General features: G+C 33.2%; 1 protein-coding gene across 1 annotated transcript in view; it reads left to right on the top strand.

Annotated features, from left to right (window-relative positions):
* The first annotated feature begins 1,524 nt into the window (after window positions 1-1,524).
* The window catches only part of adam9b (ADAM metallopeptidase domain 9b), a 34,050-nt gene continuing 15,375 nt past the window's right edge, over window positions 1,525-20,199 (top strand). Inside the window, 12 exon segments of the mRNA NM_001114439.1 lie at window positions 1,525-1,632; window positions 4,100-4,209; window positions 4,291-4,367; window positions 4,449-4,524; window positions 4,776-4,852; window positions 8,840-9,023; window positions 9,117-9,179; window positions 9,763-9,834; window positions 9,996-10,165; window positions 12,669-12,756; window positions 14,540-14,661; window positions 16,123-16,294. Of these exon segments, the coding sequence (NP_001107911.1) occupies window positions 1,575-1,632; window positions 4,100-4,209; window positions 4,291-4,367; window positions 4,449-4,524; window positions 4,776-4,852; window positions 8,840-9,023; window positions 9,117-9,179; window positions 9,763-9,834; window positions 9,996-10,165; window positions 12,669-12,756; window positions 14,540-14,661; window positions 16,123-16,294 (1,269 nt within the window). The 5' untranslated portion in view covers window positions 1,525-1,574.

Genomic DNA, 20,199 nt, shown 5'->3' with positions numbered 1-20,199 from the left:
TAGTTCAGCCAGTGTCAAACAAAAAAATACCAGATTAATGAAAAAGACAAGCCAGGGGGCTTCGGGGGGTTCGGAAGACGGTATCCACCCCCTTTAAGACCAAGTAGAATCCTCTGCTGGCTGTCGCTTTGGTGTGACTGTGACTTAAGTTAATCAGTTTTGGCCAATGCTAACATTTTTTTTTGTCCAACATCTGTGCAAAAAACACATAAGCAAAGTCATCTTTCACTACTGTATAGTTTTTTTTAATAGTGAAACAACTTTTATTCTAAATCTTGGACCTTATTCTCGAAAGAACATGACCAATACAAGTATGCAGCACAAAAGCAAGCCATATTAAAATAAATGTAAATAATATTTTGGCTATTGTTTTTATCGATTAATTTTCAAATGTATTTTTTTACAAAGGAGGCTAGAAAAATTGCTAATATTATTAGTCTAAATTATTATTATTAATATGTTTACATTTTTTATTATTTTAATGGCCAAATTCTGACTAAAGTTTAATTTGCTGGACAGTTTATTGTGTGCCTAATAAATTATAATAGACTACAGTTTTTAATTTAAAACTTTTTTTTCTAATGATCTAATAAAGTTGTATTTAAAAAATTCAAATTTGTCATATTTCTTTATTCTAAATATTTAGGAAATATGTTTGGTATCAAAGTGTTTGGTATCAAAAGTGTGGTTATGATGACCATCCGACAAGCTAATAAAAAAAACAAACTTAAAATGTCACCTAAATTCAGTATTTAAATCTCATAGTTAAACAGAAAATGAGGCGAATAACTGCAAAAAAGGTCCACTTTTCAAGAAAAAAGAACCACCCCTTTCACCAGACTGGCTAAAGGCCTGTAAAAATATAGTATTTAATCGTAATACCATACTGCTTTTTATCTATAATTTAATACTACATATAAACAAACATTGTACACTGAAAAAAAAATATTCAAAGATGATTACTTGGATTTACTCAGTGGCAGAACTCAGCGTGGCATTTAAACTAAACGCCACTGGATTTACTTTTTTTTTTTTTTATTTGGGCTGAATTTAAACAAACAAACAAACAAACAAATAAAGTTGAACATTACTAAATGTAATTTGTTTGTTTAAATTCAATTCATAGTTTGCAACAACTTTGCAGAAATATTTTTTTTCAGTGTAGCCTATTTGTAGCCTACTACAATTAACTGCAATACACACATACTTATAATTTATGTTACTATGATTGTTAAAATAATGGGCGGCACGGTGGCTCAGTGGTTAGTACTGTCGCCACCAAGAATGTGGCTGAATGTGGCCAGCAAGAAAGTTGGCATTTTTATGTGGAGTTTGCATGTTCTCCCAGTACTCGCGTGGGTTTTCCCCACAGAAAAATCTTTTAAATTGTATTTAATCCTGTGGAATGCGCCAGCCATTTCTTATTTCTAACTATAACATCTATGAATAGTTATGAATGAGGGCCAAACAAAGAATAGTGGAATGTCGCTCTACCTGTAGGACTGCTCGTGCACGCCCTCGCTCGTGCTCAGCTGCTCACCTGAGATCCAGCAGCGTCAGTTCACAGAAACATCATGACGCGGCACGTTAACATCTTCGTCCTTATTCTCATAAACTTCTCAATTTGTCCAGGTAAGACATATCAATTCATTTATCCTTAATATTTTCAAACTGATGACTTCATTTAGTAGCTACCCTTAATGGAGGAAGAGCTAGAGTCGTGTTTCACCGACAACAAAGCCTACGACAAAAGTCTTGTGTTGAGTTTTATTAATCGTACAGGGAACGTGAATTAATAATAGCTGATTTTAGACCTACTGTAATCGTTTTATTAAGTTTTAAAGGTTGTTAAAGTAGGTTAATTAAGCTAATGTTAGAGCTATTTAGAGTTGTGTGATTACAAACGGCTCTTGTTTACACAGTAGTCTGGAAAAAATATATGGAACGTCTAAAACTGTATCTATAAATACACCAACTCTGTAAATGCTTACTATTGTTTAATGTTTTGAACAAATACTTTTTATGTTCACCATGGCTGCTTTTATTTATCGTAAACTATCATTTCGAGAAATAGTTTTACTCAATGTTAAACAAGTTATTATGCGTTCTGTTTGTATAGATTTTAAAATGTAGCCTAATGTGACGACTCAGTGTTATCAATGTTGTTTGAGTTTTTTGCAGCCTAATATTTAGTTAGAAAATATTGATACTTGTTTCCACATTTTGTCTTGCTAATAAAAAGTTTAAATAAGCATAGGATTTTTTTTTTTCAAATTGAAATGCTTTGTAAGTGCTTTGTCTTTTGTCTCAATTTTGATAAAAGTAGTGCGTCCTTGCTGAATAAAATGTTTTATTTAATATTTTTTTTTCTTATTTAAAGTCACATTTTTTAATCATATTGTATGACATATTGGATGAAATGAATCAGCAAAACTGTTTTAACATCCAAAATGTTTCGTGAGCGATTAACAATAGCTGATAAACTGTTTAAATTTGATTATTTATTTTTCAATTTAACATTTTCAATAATATTTTTTTCTGTTTCCTCATATGCTTGGTGAGCATAAAAAACCTATTTTAAAAACTCATAGAAAAAAAACTATTTGTTTTTTTAAAAAGATTTGACTGGAAATGTCTACATAAACAATAGGTAATTTGAAAAAAATAAAATAAAATGAGGATAACAGTGATACAAAAAAGTTTCAAATCCTTTATTGACAAAGATATATATGACATATGTCATATGTCATATATATATATATATATATATATATATATATATATATATATATATATATATATATATATATATATATATATTCCTTCCTTATTTTCCTTATGCAAAGAGCACCAACACATTATTTACCCTTGAAGCATTTTTTCTTTGTTTTTGGATTACCAGTTGTTACATTATCTAATCTGGGCTGGTTTCCCAAGCAACAGCATAACTCGAGGCTGAACTATCATAATACGATGCATCGTTTGGGAAAAGAACGATGTAGTGACGAGTCTTTCCCAAAATCCGTAGTTTCTCTGTTGTAGATCCATTGTTTGAATTTTAAACCGCCCATAATGATGCTCCTAAACGGGGTGGTAACAACTTCTTTGTAAAAGAACCCCATAATTTCTTTATGCAAATTATATTGTTTTACAAGCACACACATTTAAAAAAAAATCCAAGATTAGTAAAAAAAATACACTCATTTTTTTTATATTAATAGAAGTAAATGGCACATATGTTTCCTTTACAAATATTGACTGCATTCCACATTCTATTCTAAAACATGAAATCACTTACTAACACGTATTCTAATATCATATATATAAATAAAAAATAATGAAGCTATTTATTAAGAAATGAAAATTAATTAAAAAAAATCCTACTTTAATAATAATATTAAAGGTGATGATATGATGATTTTTTTATTATTATTTAGTTTTTATTTTTTGAAAAGTCTACTTTTACGATTTGACACATGCAAACCAATGTTCAGAAATGTGCAGGCCCATGTCATATACAGTACAGATACTTAATAAATAACCTAATATAAATTAAAAGCATTAACGTATGCTATGTTTTTTGTTTTCACAAGTTTTAGAGACGTGATGTAAATTCCACTTTTAAATAATAGGTCACCTATAGCTTTCATCATGAGCCACGGCTGTGTTCAAAATGGCATCAATGTTTTCAAAGTGCACTTCGAAGGGAGCGCAATTTTAAATGAAAATCACTAAAAATGAACTGTAAAAATACTTTGAAAGCAAATTACACCTAAGAGAGATGACTTTAATGTTTTTTTTTTTAATTAGTCCAAGTTTAAATATTAGAATGTTCTAAACGAATTTGGCATAGGGGGAAAAACTGGGAGTAAAATACAGCCAGGAACTATGTTTCTAACTACAGCTCCAGAGGTGTAGTTGCAAGTGTACACGTTTGCAACGCAACAATGTGCATTGGAATGATGGATTTGGGAAATGCCAAATCAATTAATTATGTAACGACGGAACTTGCGACTTTCGTTGGCTAACGATGATTTTCGGAAATGCACCCCTGATAATTGTTAATCAGTTGCTTAATTTAATTTATTCCTTCATACAGTCCAGGCCATAGATCAGACCTCCTATTTGAAGAAGTATGATGTGGTCAAACCTCAGCTGGTTCAGATGCGTTGGAGGAGATATGCAGACCCCTCACACAAACAACCAGAGGTACAGAGCACCGTTAACAGTGTCTGGAAATAAATTAAATTATGTTTTCTAACTACGTTGAAATCTTGTGGCTGATTTTAGGAAAGACATGCTGATATCATCACATACTCAGTCAGGATTGAAGGCAGTGACCGAATACTGCATGTGACAAAGAACACGTAAGAACTTTGAACAATTTAGCTTTTTATTAAAGTTTAGCTTTATATTACAAAATTAAATTTGATCTCTCATTTCCTCAGAGACTTTTTATCAAAGAACTTTGTCGTGATTTCTCATAAAACACCAAAGAAAGGGAAAGTGCAGCCTGAAAGAATGGTGAGAATTCTACTTGTTTTATTAGAATAACAATATATGAAAGACATATTGTTTACAACCTACTTTACATGGTATGTAAATCGTTCCTGAATCAGGAAACTGGTCACAGAAAATACATAACGGGGGTGTTGGTAATCTGATCTTTTAAACATGCAGTCATGTGGTCATTTTGTGAAGACTAGCAACCAAGACATTAACCTTGAGACAGTTTTGGAAAATGAGCTGTACTAATGCTAGTGGATTTGTTCCAGGTGCAGTGTTACTATCAAGGGCATGTAGAGGGTTATGAAGACTCTCTTGTTGCTCTTAGCACTTGTGAAGGCATCAGGTATGTAGTGTACTGTATGCTGCTTACAATTTCACTATCAAATAAGCAGTCAAAGCAGTTAGTTGGGTGAAGGTGACATTGAATTTTTAATACTTTCATTTTTAAATACCATGCTTGCAAAGTAACTCATAAGGAAATTATACTTCAGTTTATTTCTCTGCAAAAAATGTTGGGTTTTACACAATTCCTTCATGTTTTCCCAACACTAATTGATTAAAATAACTTTAAGTAGATTGAACATAAAAAAGAAGGATTGGATTGTTTCAACTCATTTTAAATGCATAGTTTAAACAAGAAGAAAAAACTAAATGTGCAGATTTATGCAAACGCAAATACCTGCATGCAAAAATTGGCTGGCATTAAATAACAGACTCAACTTAGGTCTTGTTTTATTCCTTGCAAACTTTATACTTTGCATATATTTTATTCTTGTTATGTTCCTTGCAAATTTTATAGACCATTCATACTTACAGTGGGTACTGAAAATATTCAGACCACCTTAAATTTTTTACTCTTTGTTGTATTGCTGCCGTTTGCTAAAACCATTTAAAGGTGCCATAGGTGATTGTTTCCAGAAATTTTTTTTTTGTGCTGGTTGAAAGTTTTTTTACATTCCAATAGTAATGATTAAAGTTAATGATCTAAATGTATTCATATGTATTTTTTATACTAGGTAAGGTATAAGACAAAATTTTTTTTATCTAAAATAAATATTGTAGGATCGACAAATAACTTAATTATGATTATCAGGTAACTCAAACTGTCAACAAATTTAAATTTGAATTTTTGCGCAGCCTCTTTAAGCAAACAAGTGCAGCACGGATGTACTGCTGACAGAGAGACATCAGGCAAACTCTGCATCAACCTGAACTTCTTTCTGAAAGACCAACATGGCCTTGTATGCATGAAAAGAAAGATGGTCTCTGAGAGGGCTTCTGCCAAAAATGCAAAATCAAAACTTTTCTAAAGCCTGAATCAATATCGAAATTACTTTTGCATGCTGGATGGAGGTGATGTTACGAAGTTCAAAACAACAATCAGAAGGGTCACACCACGGCTGAAGTATTAATTTTAGACAGGTATGTTTTAAAACTATTTAGCCACGCAAAGCTTATGTAGACTGTGTTCTTGTTTATGAATGGGTTTTATATGCACGGAAGTGTTGTTCAACCACCGAAAACATCTGGCAAAAGATTGGCTATTTTCAAGTTCATGGAGTACTTTTTGCAGCATCGATAATATAGTCAGTTAAGGAGACATAAGCATTCGTTTAGTTGTTCAACTGAAAAAGGAGCTTAAAACAAGCGATGTACGAGAATCAGCGAGCACAACCGGAAATAAAAAGTCAATCGTTGTAAAGTAAACGTAATATAAAAAGATGACAGGATATTTCTGTTTTTAGCGCTCCTTTTTTTCTGATCTAATTTTTATTTAGTAACAAAACATAAGTAAATGTGCTCTTCAGCCTAACCAGCTTGACTGAGGTAAAGTTTGATTTATATTCACACATTTGTTCATGTTTGAACAGTGACAGCCTGTGACAGTTTTGGGGATATATAAGTCCTGCACCCGCTGGCCTGTCAACAACTACGCTTGATAAAGTGCGTGTCTCCACAGAGTTTTCTAACTGGTAAATGACATGATCTAGTGTTATATCTAATCAGTGCACGTTCGCCAGTTCATGACTTAAGGAGGTATGACTTTGGAAGGCAGGAGAGGGTGGTAAAATTTCTAAGCTATTATGCTAACGCTAGCATTCTGGCAGATCACCTACTGCACCTTTAGGTTAATTTTTGTCATTAATATTTACACATCACCCCATATTGACAGACAAAGACAGATTTATTTAAAAAAAAACTGAAATATCACATAGTTCTAAGTATTCAAATTGTGTGTTTCTTTGACCTTATAATTTTAATTTGCTCTGACATGCATTGTGAGCTGTAAGATCTTATAGACAGGTGTGTGGTTTTCCTAATCAAGATCAGTCAGTATAGTCAAATACAGCTGGACTCAAATTAAGGTGTAGAACCATATCAAGGATGATCAGAAGAAATGAACAGCATCTAAGTTAAATATATGGGTTTTACAGCAAATGTTCTGAATATTTAGGACCATGTGATATTTCAGTTTTTCATTTTCGATAAATCTGCAAAAATGTCAACAATTCTGTGTTTTTCTGTCAATATTGGGTGCTTTGTGTACATTAATGAGGAAAAGAATTACTTAAATGATTTTAGCAGATGGCTGCTAACAAAGAGTAAAAAAAAAACAAAGAGGTCTGAATACTTTCTGTTCCCACTGCATATACAGTTAAAGTCAGAATTATTAATAATAATCAATAATAATGTTCTTGCTCCGTTAAACATCATTTGGGAAATATTTAAAAAAGAAAAAGAAATTCAAAAGGGAGCTAATATTTATGACTTCAACTGTACATATAAAAAATAAACCTGCATTCGCATTGCAATTCAATAATTGTGCTTTGTATAGGTTATAGTGTTTAAGATCAAATCTAATCGTTCCTTGTTTTAGTTTAGACTTGTTTTAGTTTAGGCTCACAAAGCTATTTTTCTTTTTCTTCGATTCAAAGAGGTTTTGCATATAGCTTTGCAGTTCTGTTAAAAAACTGTTTTATTTGTATTAAAAATATAGTGGTTGTATTAATTTCATTTAAATTATCAGCTAGTGAATTATTTCCAGTTTCAGTGTAAAATGAGAAATGAGATGAGAATGAGAATGAAAGTTGGTATGTGAGCAAAAAAAAAAAAAAGAGAGAGAGAATGGGATAGGGCTGGACCGCTAAACAATATTATATCAAATTGTGATAATGTTTATGTCAATAACAATGATAAGCTCTGGATTTTTTTTACTCTATATTGATTTAAGAGCCAATCACACAGAAGAAATGTGCAACAATTGGAATTTGAAAGTCTGTTGATCTTAGAGATGTACCGAAGCCAACGAAAATTATTTGCAGATACTATGTTATGCCATTTAATGGACCCACAAATTTTTGTGGCTTCAGTCATTGTTGGGGTACTTTTTTAAATATGGAAGCATTAACAATTTATATCTAAATTTATATTGTTATTGTTCAATATGGAAGATAATCATCGAGACGACATTTTTGCCATATTGCCCAGCCCTAGAATGGGATCAGAAAAAAGAATCATTAAAAAAACATTACTGTTAATAAGCCACTCTTTTTCATGCATGGTTACAAAGGTGACACGTTTGAGGAGATTTCATGGGCAAAAATGTCTTTTTGTCATTAGTGTAGCAATGAATAAAACACAGGACATAGTGTATAAAAGTTTTTTTTATTTTTTTGTGACCATATGCATATTCTTCATACTGTTTCTCCTGTTACCAAACAGGTTTCCTTTGCAATTGTGTCTGGCTCAACCAGACTTTAATTGGCATAACCAGTGCAAATCACTATTTGCAAAAAGATGACCTGCTTACATTTAGTATTAATACCAATAAATATATAACTTAAAAAATAAGGATATTTCATATCAACCTCTTAAGTTCAGTAATTGTTTTTTTGGGTAAAAACCAGGGATGGGATTTTTGTTTTTTCAGAGCTCAATAGGGTGTCCCCTATAATTTGCGTAAATCCAAAGCTAAAAAAACAAAACCAAAAAAAACATTATAATGTAGTCCTATTGTGCATGTATGAGGAAGCTTCTGACAACACTTTTTCTCATCTTCCTTCTTTTTTGTGCTCAGCTGATCTGCCTGAAAAAGGCTCTCTTAAACATTAAAAGTAAAAGTTCAGCCAAAATTGTAAATTCTGTCATCATTTACTCTCTTATTGCATGTTCCAAAAGCAGTTTCTTTCATTTGTTAAACAAAAAGATATTTTGAAGAAAGCTTTAAACTTGTCACCACTTGAAGGAGAGTAAATAATGAGTGAATAAAAAAATGGGTTAACTTTCCCTTTAAGTAGTAGTAACACTGTGAGTTGTGCTTTGTTTTTAGAGGAGTCATTATCATTGGGAATAAAAGCTATGGACTGGAACCAGTCTTGCACTCTAAAGCCAATGAACACCTGCTCTTCCTGTTAGAGGACAGTCATTCAGAGCCCTTTGTATGTGGACTGGAAAATGAAACGTCTCTCAGTGAGGACCACTCTCGTTATGCTGACATGTCCATGTTTTTACGGGTTCGAAAAGATGTCCTTTTGCCTTATCAGTATTTTGATATATGTTGAACAAACACAATATTTGAGGTTTCATTGAATCTTTTTAATCCACAGAAAAAGCGAACCTTACCTCAGACTAAATATGTGGAGTTGGCATTAGTAGTTGACCAAAAAAGGGTAAGTTTTAGCCATCATGTATATATATATATATATATATATATATATATATATATATATATATATATATATATATATATATATATATATATATATATATATGCATTCATAGCAAAAAAAAAATGTTGTTTTTACTTTCTGATAGTCAAAGCAAGTTCAAATAAAAATTTCTATTTTAAATATGCATTAAAAAAACTTTCTGGAAAAAGTGTTTTATGTAAATTCGGACCACGAGTCCACATGTATGGGCATAATTTTTCTCTAAAAGTACATCATATCAAAAGATGATACTTAAATTTTTATTATAATTAGTTTCCAAAAAGCACAAATAGCAAAGAGGAAAAAAAATGCATGTAAAAAAACACCTTGGGCCTTAAGAGGTTAAATGCACCAACATTTCTTGTCTCCACTTTACTGAGAAATTATCACAAAAAAATTAAATACTAAAAGGTGATGTATTCATTTATGTATGTATATACATACACACACACACACACACACACACACACACACACACACACACAAATACACAAATTATCATTGTAGTTGGTTGACTCTGATAAGTGTGTTGATCTGTTCTCAGTTCATCATTAAGAACAGAAGTGTAAATGCTGTGCGTGACGAAATGGTTCAGTTGGCTAACTTGCTGGATACGGTGAGAAAACTAGTGACCGATAATGCTAGAAACCTGACTCATTCTTGACTTTTGTAAACATTGTGTTAATGCTAAGAACTGTATGTCAAGAGCATTTTTAGACTGGTTGTTTAAGATGTGATGTAATGACATATTTGTGGCTGCTTTCATGTTTCCTGAAGTACTTCAAACAGCTGAATATCCGAATTGCCTTGATTGGCCTGAAGATCTTTGATACGGGGAACCCTTTCAGTGTGGAGGGCAATGCTGGAGACGTGTTGGGCAGGTTTGTGGACTGGAGAAAAACAACACTGTCACCTCAAATCAGGAATGACGCAGCTCAGCTCGTTGTGTAAGTACTTCACATTAGAGTTGGGTGTAAATAGTTACAAAATAACTTGTTGCTGTAATAAAATTACTTATCCACTGATCCAAAGTAAATAAGGGGATTACTTTTCATTTTTCGGAAAGTTAATTACAGTACTTATAATATTCTTGCCTTAAATACTGTAAATAAATTAATTCCACAGTTCTGTATGAATCAGTTCAGAGAGGAAGATTAATTGTGTTCAAGTTGTAAAATCTAAAATGAGAATTTTTCTCAGGTTTCTGTTTGTAGGTTCAATAATTTCACTCTAAAGGCAATGGAAACAACATATTTGTTACCATAAAAGTTAGATTACTGAACCTACAGTACACTTAAAATTAAAATAACACAAAATTTGCAACAGACTTGAAATAAACAAACAGTATGTGTATGCTTCTAGAGACACCAATACAGTGGTATTACCATAGACTGTAAAAATATGGACGTAGTATCCATGACGTCACCCCATAGGTTTCCGAAGAGCGCAAATTAAGCTACAAGTGGGCGTGGTTAATCATCGCCATTTTGTCCGCACATCATTGCACTGACCGAGGATGAACAAAAAAGGGCAACGAGGCAGAGCCTCAGTGGAGCTACAGGTGCTTAATAGCATTTTGCTTAAACAGGCTTTCTTTGGGAGAAACGCTTAATGCTTCATTACCTACGACTGGTTTGTTTTCTGACCACATGTGCTCGGTTGTATACTATATCATTAAAATGTTAAATCTTTTAAAAACACTGTTGTAATACACTGAACCACTTAAAGCATTGTTTTAATGACGTTTTTTACGGGAGGAAAACGCAAATTATTATGCTAGTAAATGCAAGGCTGTTTATGAAATCCAGGCATGTCTGACAACGTTTCAGATGACTGTTCTAAAGCCTACAGCTGATCAATCTGACAGATTCTGGAGTGCTTTACAGGATCTAAAGAACATTATAAATGCTAAATTATCTTAAGTAAAACAAATGCATTTGTAGATATGGTATAAGTATTTAATTTTACTCACATGTGAAATGGAGGCCACTTGAATGGTTTGTTAGCACAATTAAGTGCACACAGCATGCCATATAATCTGATAATTGTAGGAAATAATTCCAAAAGGCAATTGATTGTGTAAGGCCACATAAAATAAGACAAAAACCTGAGGTATATGCTGAGTTCAGTGGCTAATCAGCCAGAATCTGCGGAGGTGAAGTGACAGTGACCAGCGAGACCTAGCTGTCACTTAAGTTGCCACACCTTTAATTATGCAGACCTAATATAACTCGATATAAGTAAAACAGATAAGTTATTTAAAAAAATGCACCGCTAATATTAGCTATAAGCACCAAAATCCTCTTTTGTACCAGACAGTAAACATGTTTTTATCAGCAGTAAAATTGGGCAATTTAATTAGCATTGCAGTCAGTAAACATCTTTAGCCAGGGGCCAGCCCCCAAAGGCCAATAGATGAATTGCAGTTTTAGTTACTTCAGTATTGGCTTCACGAGGGAGAGCGGGAGGTTAACACTTGGGTATTACATTCCCTGTACCTTTGTCTGTTTTTTTTGTGTGTGTGTGTAGTACTTTGCTTAAATCTAGGCAATGTAATGTTGTGATTCACCCCATATCTTGTTGGTTCATGACTTTTTTAATCCCCATGGTAAAAAATTAATGGGAGAAACACCTTTGGATTAAGGGATTCTGGAAACAATGTGCGTGGCACAAATGTGCTCTATCAAAGTTTTTGATAACAAAGAACCAGAAGACTAGGCAATGCTAAAAAAAATCTAACTTACAAAACAGGTAGAATAATTACAGCTCAAGCAGATGACCATATTGCATGGTGCAAACATATCATTCATCATTCGTTTTCTTTTCAGCTTAGTCCCTTTATTAATCAGGGGTCGTCATGAATCGCCAACTTATCCAGCATATTTTTTACGCAACGGATGCCCTTCCAGCCACTACCCAAGACTGAGAAACACCCATACGCTCTTACATTCACACACATACACTACAGCCAATTTAGTTTATTCTATTCACCTGTAGCACGTTTTTGAACTGTGGGGGAAATCGGAGCACCTGGAATAAACCCACGTGAACATGCAGACCTTATCTTGGCATGGGAGGTCTGTTCAAGCAAGGGAAACAAGCCAAAGCATTGTGCATATGGATTGTGCAAATTTGGTAAAAATTTGAATAAGGTGGTGAAATTTTATCTCTTTCGAAACCTAAAACCCAACAGGAGAAATGCCAGGTATAGATCAAGTACTGTAATGTGGGAAGACACATTTCTATCTGTTTCAAGTTACGAATATTTGAAGCACATTACAAAACTTGCCTCACAGCAAGAATGTTGCTGGCTTGAGTCCCGGCTGGGCAACTGGCAAAAATAAATAAATAAATAAATTCTGTGGTATTTCTGTGTAGAGTTTGCATGTTCTCCCCGGGTTTCCTCTGGGCATGTAACATGAGTAACATCATCTGTGTCTTTCTTTTTAGAGGTCAAGGAGCTTATCCCGGAGGTGTGCTCGGCATGGCCTTCGTAGGGAGTGTATGTTCTGCGAGTACTTCAGGAGCAATCAGTGTGGTTAGAGCATACTTTATTTATCATGTTGACTATTACACTGACCTGATGATATTATAGGCTACTTAATATACTTCTAGTTATAAAACAAGAAGGATCTTAAGTATCCCGAGGGAGCACTTTCTGGAAGCAGTAATTTAAAACTTGCATGTTTTATTAATGGAAAGGTGTGTTTGAGACTGGCTGCGTGAAGCAACAATGCAACCTCCAATATATATTATTAATATTACAATTATTTAAAAAGGCCATTTTAAAATGTAGTATCAAATATGATCAGGCCTTTGAGAAGTTGCATTGTGAGTTTTTGCCCCTCACAATAAAAGAAATAAGACTTTTATATATACAGTTGAAGTCAGAATAATTAGCCCCCCTTGAATTTTTTTATTTTTTTTTTAAATATTTCCCAAATGATGTTTAACAAAGCAAGAAAATTTTCACAATATGTCTGATAATATTTTTTTATCTGAAGAAAGTCTTATTTGTTTTATTTAGGCTGGATTAAAAGTGGTTTATAATTTTTTAAGCACCATTTTATGGACAAAATTAATAGCCCCTCAAGCAATTTACTTTTGGTAGTGTACAGAACTAACCATTGTTATACAATAACTTGCCTAATTACCCTAATCTGCCTAGTAAACCTAATTAACCCAGTTAAGCCTTTAAATGTCACTTTAAGCTTTATAGAAGTGTCTTGAAAAATATCTAGTCAAATATTATCTACTGTCATTATGGCAAAGATAAAATAAATTAGTTATTTGAAATGAGTTATTAAAACTATTATGATTAGAAATGTGTTGAACAAATCTTCTCTACGTTAAACAGAAATTGGGGAAATATAAACAGGGAAGCTAATAATTTAGGGAGCTAATAATTCTGACTTCAACTGTATGTACAATATATATATATATATATATATATATATATATATATATATATATATATATATATATATATATATATATATATATATATATATATATATAATCCTGCTAAGACATATTATGTAAAAATACAGAGTAGATACAAAGAGATCATTTAATGTAAGATATCACTGATATTTTTTGGCAATATAATTAATTGTTCCAAATAGCATAGGTGTTTTTCTCTCAGCTATAAGCTCTATATTGTTCTGTATCAAATGGTATGAGCAATATAAAGAAAAGTAATGAATGATTCAATAAAATTAAATTAGGACTATATTGTTTTAGAATTGATATCACAGTGTATCACATTTATGTACAAGAAATTATTAAAGTTGTAGATTTAACAAAGATTAATTGTATTTATTCATACAATAAAGACCAACAAAATACAAAGTATTCATCATTTGAAAGGGATCAAAAAATACTTTCACAATAGGAATGTGCTCTTATAGAGTTTTAAAATGAAAGGTTTTTATCTACTTTAAATGTTGACTACTGTATACAGTGCTATTTTACGTTTGATTATTTCACATACTGTTAGACTTTCCAGAAAACCATAAAGCACTGTCTATTTCATTTGTATATTTGGTCTATTGTAATAATTTATGCTTTTTATTAATTATTTTATGCCTATACATTCCAGTTCAATGTAAAATGATAGATTTTTGGCAAATTAAATTTTAAATTAAATTTTTTTTAATTATTGCAATGTATGTTTTGTCCAAAATTGTGCAGCCCAAATGTCAGTTTATTTAATTTTTTTATTTTGCTGTGCTGCAAATGTATTTAGATCTATATAATTTGTCAGCAAACATACTCTAATGTCATGTTCTCGTTTGCCTTTTGCTTTTACATGTCTACAGTTCAGTGACAACAATCTGCAGTATTATTCTACGGTGGCTGCTCATGAATTGGGCCATAATTTGGGCATGAGTCATGACAGCAATGGGTGTAGCTGTCAGTGCATCATGGCACCTTCTGCCAGGTCAGTGACTGCTGTGTTTCATAATTTCAGTCCTTCATTTGCTCAATTTCATTTTAATTTTAAATTCCTTCAGCATTTGCTCATTGTTTGTTGTTTTGTGAAATGTATAAAGAGACTTCACATTTAAAAGTAAAACGGCATAAAATATTACATTGCCAGTGACTTTTTTTTTTAGCCAATTAGTTTACTCAGATCCTGCACTAGCACAACCATGCATGGGTTTAGGGATTTGAAATGGTGGCTCTGTAGTTTTTGCAAGCACGTAAACAAAGAAGCATGCAAGTGGGTAAGCAAGCAAGTAAACAAGTAAGCAAGTAGGTAAGCAAGCAGGTAAACAAGCAAGCAAGCAAGTAGACAAGCAAGTAAGTAAACAAGTAAACAAACCAGCAAGCAAGTAGATAAGCAAGCAAGTCAACAAGTAATCAAGTAGGTTACCAAGTAAGTAAACAAGTAAGCAAGCAAGTAGGTAAGCACGTAAGTAATCAAGTAGGTAAGCAAGTAATTAAACAAACAAGTAAGCAGGTAAGCAAGTAATCAAGTAGGTAAGCAAGTAAGTAAACAAGCAACCAAATAGGTAGGAAAATAACAAAGAAGCAGGCAGGTAAGCAAGCAAGTTAGCTATTGCTAAAAGTCTAATTTAATGTCTAAACTAATAGTGTATATTGTACATTTAAAGAAAATGTGACCTAATTAAACATATAATTCAAATTATTATTAATAAAACATACTGAAGCTAAATACTGAACATACTGAAAGCTCTAAAAATAATAAGTGCACTTTAATTACCTGGATTATGCACTTATTCAACCGGTAAAATGAAGTGTGTAATAATGATGAACACTTCACGCACTCAATGGCCGCTGCTTTGCTCTCATAGTGGAGGAGGCGGAGCCATCAGGCACACATGTTGGAGTACTTTATTTATTTTGGATTGTGAAAGCAGTATTCTCCTATGAGAGTGATTATAGCGCCTCCTGATGGGGAATGCGGTTATACTCATGGTAGGTATTATTTGGTAGATTGCTCATTTATTTCACTAATTTGGCAACTGTCAAACATCATGAGGGAAATGGTATGAATTTCTGCTTAGTAAGAAACCCATTAGTGCTTTACTATGCTGTTGAGTGTGTAAGTGCCTAAATACGTAGTGAATAGTGTGCCATTTGAGATGCACCTTGAGGCTCTCCGTCTGAATGACAAATATCGTGTCGAAAATCCAGTTCTGGAATGAAGGGTGTTAAGGTGATTTCCAATTGTTAAGCACATCATAATTTTTGTTCTAACATTAAATAATATTTTTGGCTGTTCGTTATTCTGTTTGAAATGCTTCTTATTGCGCAAGAGCATTTCAGATTGAATTATATAATGACAATTCTACAAAATCTCTTTATGAGCTCATACTATATGTGAAGTTGATGATGATGATGATGATGATGATGTTGTGTATTGGTGTGATTGCAGTGGATCAACTAAATTCAGTGACTGCAGTGATAATGCCTTCGAGAGGTTGATTCAGGGAGGGGGTGGAGCATGTTTGAGGAACATACCTGCTCAGGACAGCATCATATCTGTGCCCAGATGTGGGAATGGAATTCTGGAGAGTGGAGAGGAGTGTGACTGTGGCACACCACAGGTATGTGTTTAAACTAAGATGATTATTAATAGAGTTTCATTGTACGGAATCAGAGTTTTAGTCTCAGTAGAACAATTACATTCAAAATGTATTCTATTTGTTTGGTTTCTCAAGCAGTAAAATATATGGCATGATATAATAGAGTTGAATTGGTTTAAATACACATAACTGCAAAAAGTTAAGGCCTAATTACACAAAGAACCATAACTATATTAATACTATAATAATATCATCATCCACACCTAAATTAATACATGGTAACATTCTGTTTTTTATTGAAATTGCTATTGTTTTTAATATCAAGGTATGATTTTAAACATATATTTATCGCTCTACTGTATCTATGGGTCATTCTATAGAAACATCTATTTTGGAATGGAAAATGTTTAAAAAATCTATATATTTTTTTTTTACTTTTAAACTTAGGCCACGTTAATCAATTGTCTTTTGGCTTTAGGAAAACATTAATGACTTAAAGTTTTTTGTGAATGTTTTTAAAGTTCACATTTACCATTTTTTGTCGCTGTTGTTGCCCACTTTTTTGACAATATTAAACGTTTTTATAAAATATTATTATTTGTTTTTTTCTGCACATGTATTTCGAGTTTTAGAAAAATAAAATAAAAGATATGAGGATCATACAATTAGTTCCATAAATATTTGGACATTAACACAATTCTAACATTTTTGCTATATACACCAACACAATGGATTTAAAATAAAAGCTTTAATTTGAGGGTATTCACAACTAAATTAGGTGAACGGTATAGGAATCACAAAAGTTGCTTATGTGCCCCTCGCTTGTTAAGGGTCCAAAAGTAATTGGACAATTGCCTTATAAGCAGTTCTATGGCCATGTGTGTTATTCGCTTATTATTCCAATTACAATGAGCAGATAAAAGGTCCAGAGTCTGCTATTTGCATTTAGAATTTGTCTGCATGATTTTTCGCTACATTTAATCTTTCATGGCGGGGCATGATGCCAAAATTGATCCCGCCACTGCTACATTACAGTTTTTCGTCATTTTCATCCAGTCGTGTTTTTTTTTTATAGCGAGCACCAAAATGTATTAACATATACGTGAATTATAACAGCGCAGACTTTTCTGTAACTGTAGTAGGACTGTGCGTCATTTGTTTAACCCTTTAAGGTTACGTGCTGACTGACTGGCTGACTGACTGACAGGTGCGTGATGCATGAGGCCAGCAAACACGACGTTTCACTTTACTTCAGGACACATTAATACCGTTCTGTAGGTCTATGGGAGAAATTCATAAATATTCGTAGCAAATCTAAAAAATGTTGGAGACATGCTTATTACATAAACGCACTAAATCGCACTTCAGCAGTGTGTATTTGAGAGTGCACAAGAAGATATGCGCTTGAGCAGCCTATATTTGAGGGCGTGCAAGAAGTTTTGTGCATGAACAGAGGAAATTGGCGCGCAAGCAAAGAGATTTGCATGCTCGTAAGCTATTACATAAATGCGATCTCAACATTTATCATTTAAATAACGCCACAGGTAGTTGGTAGATCTGCGTAAAAAAGACCTGCCGCCACAGCTGCGTGCTGTCAGAGGGTCACTATCAGAGGGTTCACTACAAGATGTAAAACATTGCTGAGCCTCAAAAACAGGAAGGTCAGATTAGAGCTTAAAAAACCCTTCACAGTGCTGGAACAACATCCTATGGACAGAAGAGATCAAGATCAACTTGTACCAGAGTGATGGGAAGAGAAGAGTATGGAAAAAGAAATGAACTGCTCATGATCTTAAGCAGTGAAGCATGGTGGTAGTAGTGACATGACATGGGCATGTATGGCTGCCAGTTGAACTGATTATCTTGTATTTATTGGTGATGTGACTGCTGACAAAAGCAGCAGGATGAATTCTGAAGTGTTTCAGGCAATATTTTCTGCTCATATTAAGCCAAATACTTCAGAACTCATTGGACTTCACAGTGCAGATGGAAAATGACCCAAAGCATACTGCAAAAACAACCAAAGAATTTTTGAAGGGAAAGAATGGAATGTTATGCAATGGCCAAAACAATCACCTGATCTAAATCGAATTGATCTTGCATTTCACTTGCTGAATGCAAAACTGAAGGGAAAATGCCCCAAGAACAAGCAGGAACTGAAGACAGTTGCTGGAGAGGCCTGGCAGAGCACCACCAGAAATGAAACCCAGTGTCTGGCGATTCCTATGCGTTCCAGACTTCAGGCTGTAAGTGAGTGCAAAGGATTTGCAACCAAGTTTTAAATAAGTAAAAGTTTGATTTATGATTATTATTCTGTCCAATTACTTTTGGACACTTAACAAGTGGGAGGCACATATGCAAACTGTTGTAATTCCTACACCGTTCACCTGATTTGAATGTAAATGCCCTCAAATTAAAGCTACCAGTCTGCAGTTAAAGCACATCATTTGTTTAATTTCAAATCCATTGTGTTGGTGTAGAGAGGCAAAAATATTAGAATTGTGTCGATGTCCAAATATTTATGGACCTGACTGTATAAAGGGGGATTATGTTTTATGTGTTTTAATCACGTTTGTTAAAACTTTTTTTTTTTTTCTCAATGTTAGTTCAGTACAACAACCATCTATAAACATCTAATGATGCAATTTTTCGTAAACCTTGGGTGTAGCAGAATTTAGTAGATGTAAACTGATTACCTTATAAATAATTATGTATCTAAACACTTTTTCAATGTGACGTGGAAAAAAAAACTGAATAACACCGGCGACACATATGAATCACCAGTTTTCTCACAGTGATTTGACTCATAAGAAAAGTAACACCAGTAACCGTGACACTAGTGGCAATTTTCATGAAAAATGCATTTTGCAAAATGTCGGCTCAATATTGACTCAAGCATTATATACTCACTATACTAATCCTTAGTAGATTAATCCATTTATATTCCAATTCGTTAACGGCAAATAAAAGCACATGAAATCATGAGATAAATATGACAAATAAATAAAAAAAATCTATATTTATATTTATAGATCAGAAATAGGAAGAATAAAGATACACTCTACTTACTACATTTCCGTAAACAGTTATTGTAATTTTTAAAATGCTGTGTACCTGGTGTTTAAGTTTGCATAACCTTGTTAAATTTGCATATAGTGCAGGATTTAAAGATCAGAATCATTTCCATTTAGTGGAGAAACATTTATATAGCCAAATGTCGATTTTAAATGTAGGTTTTAGGTAGTGTAGATACTTGATGTTTTCACAAATTAGATTCAGTAGCTATCCGATCAGAGAAAATGGATGTAGTGACCTGGTGTAAACAGAGTCGTTAAGAATGAATGTGTGGCTCCCATCCAAAAGCAATACATTCACAAGGTTACTTTACGCTTACTCAAGAGTTTACTTGGGTCATTCGCACATTTTGAAACCGAGAGATGGATTGTGCTGAATCGCTCACTGTTTGTGAAGTCTCTTTGATTACAGATTAGATGTGTGGGATCATTTACTCATTCAAAGTCCTAACTGTAATGAATAAATGTTTTTTCAGGAATTTACAGCTTTATTGAGTTTGCTGGAATGATTAAAATATTGGCGCTACCTCAATCCCACATTAGCATTCAGGTCCTGTCAGGCACATAATGTTTACGCAAAAAACAGCAAGCAATTGTTAGAGAAACAAAAGCAGGTCAAGTGACATTAGTGTTTTTTAACACTCAAATGGTAGCAAAAATATTTTCAGCTGCCACAGGAACATATTTAACCAAAATGGTCACCATTTAGAGCAGGGGTGGCCAACCCTGTTCCTGGAGAGCCACCTTCCTGCAGATTTCAGTTGCAACCCATATCAAACACACCTGCCTGTAATTATTATGTGGTGTTCAGGTCTTAATTAATTGGTTCAGGTGTGTTTGATAAAGGTTTAG

The sequence above is a fragment of the Danio rerio genome, chromosome 12 (assembly GCF_049306965.1).
Source record: "Danio rerio strain Tuebingen ecotype United States chromosome 12, GRCz12tu, whole genome shotgun sequence".
NCBI lineage: Eukaryota > Metazoa > Chordata > Actinopteri > Cypriniformes > Danionidae > Danio > Danio rerio.
The sequence above is the reverse complement of the archived record's forward strand: the minus strand, read 5'-3'. Positions and strand labels throughout refer to the sequence as shown.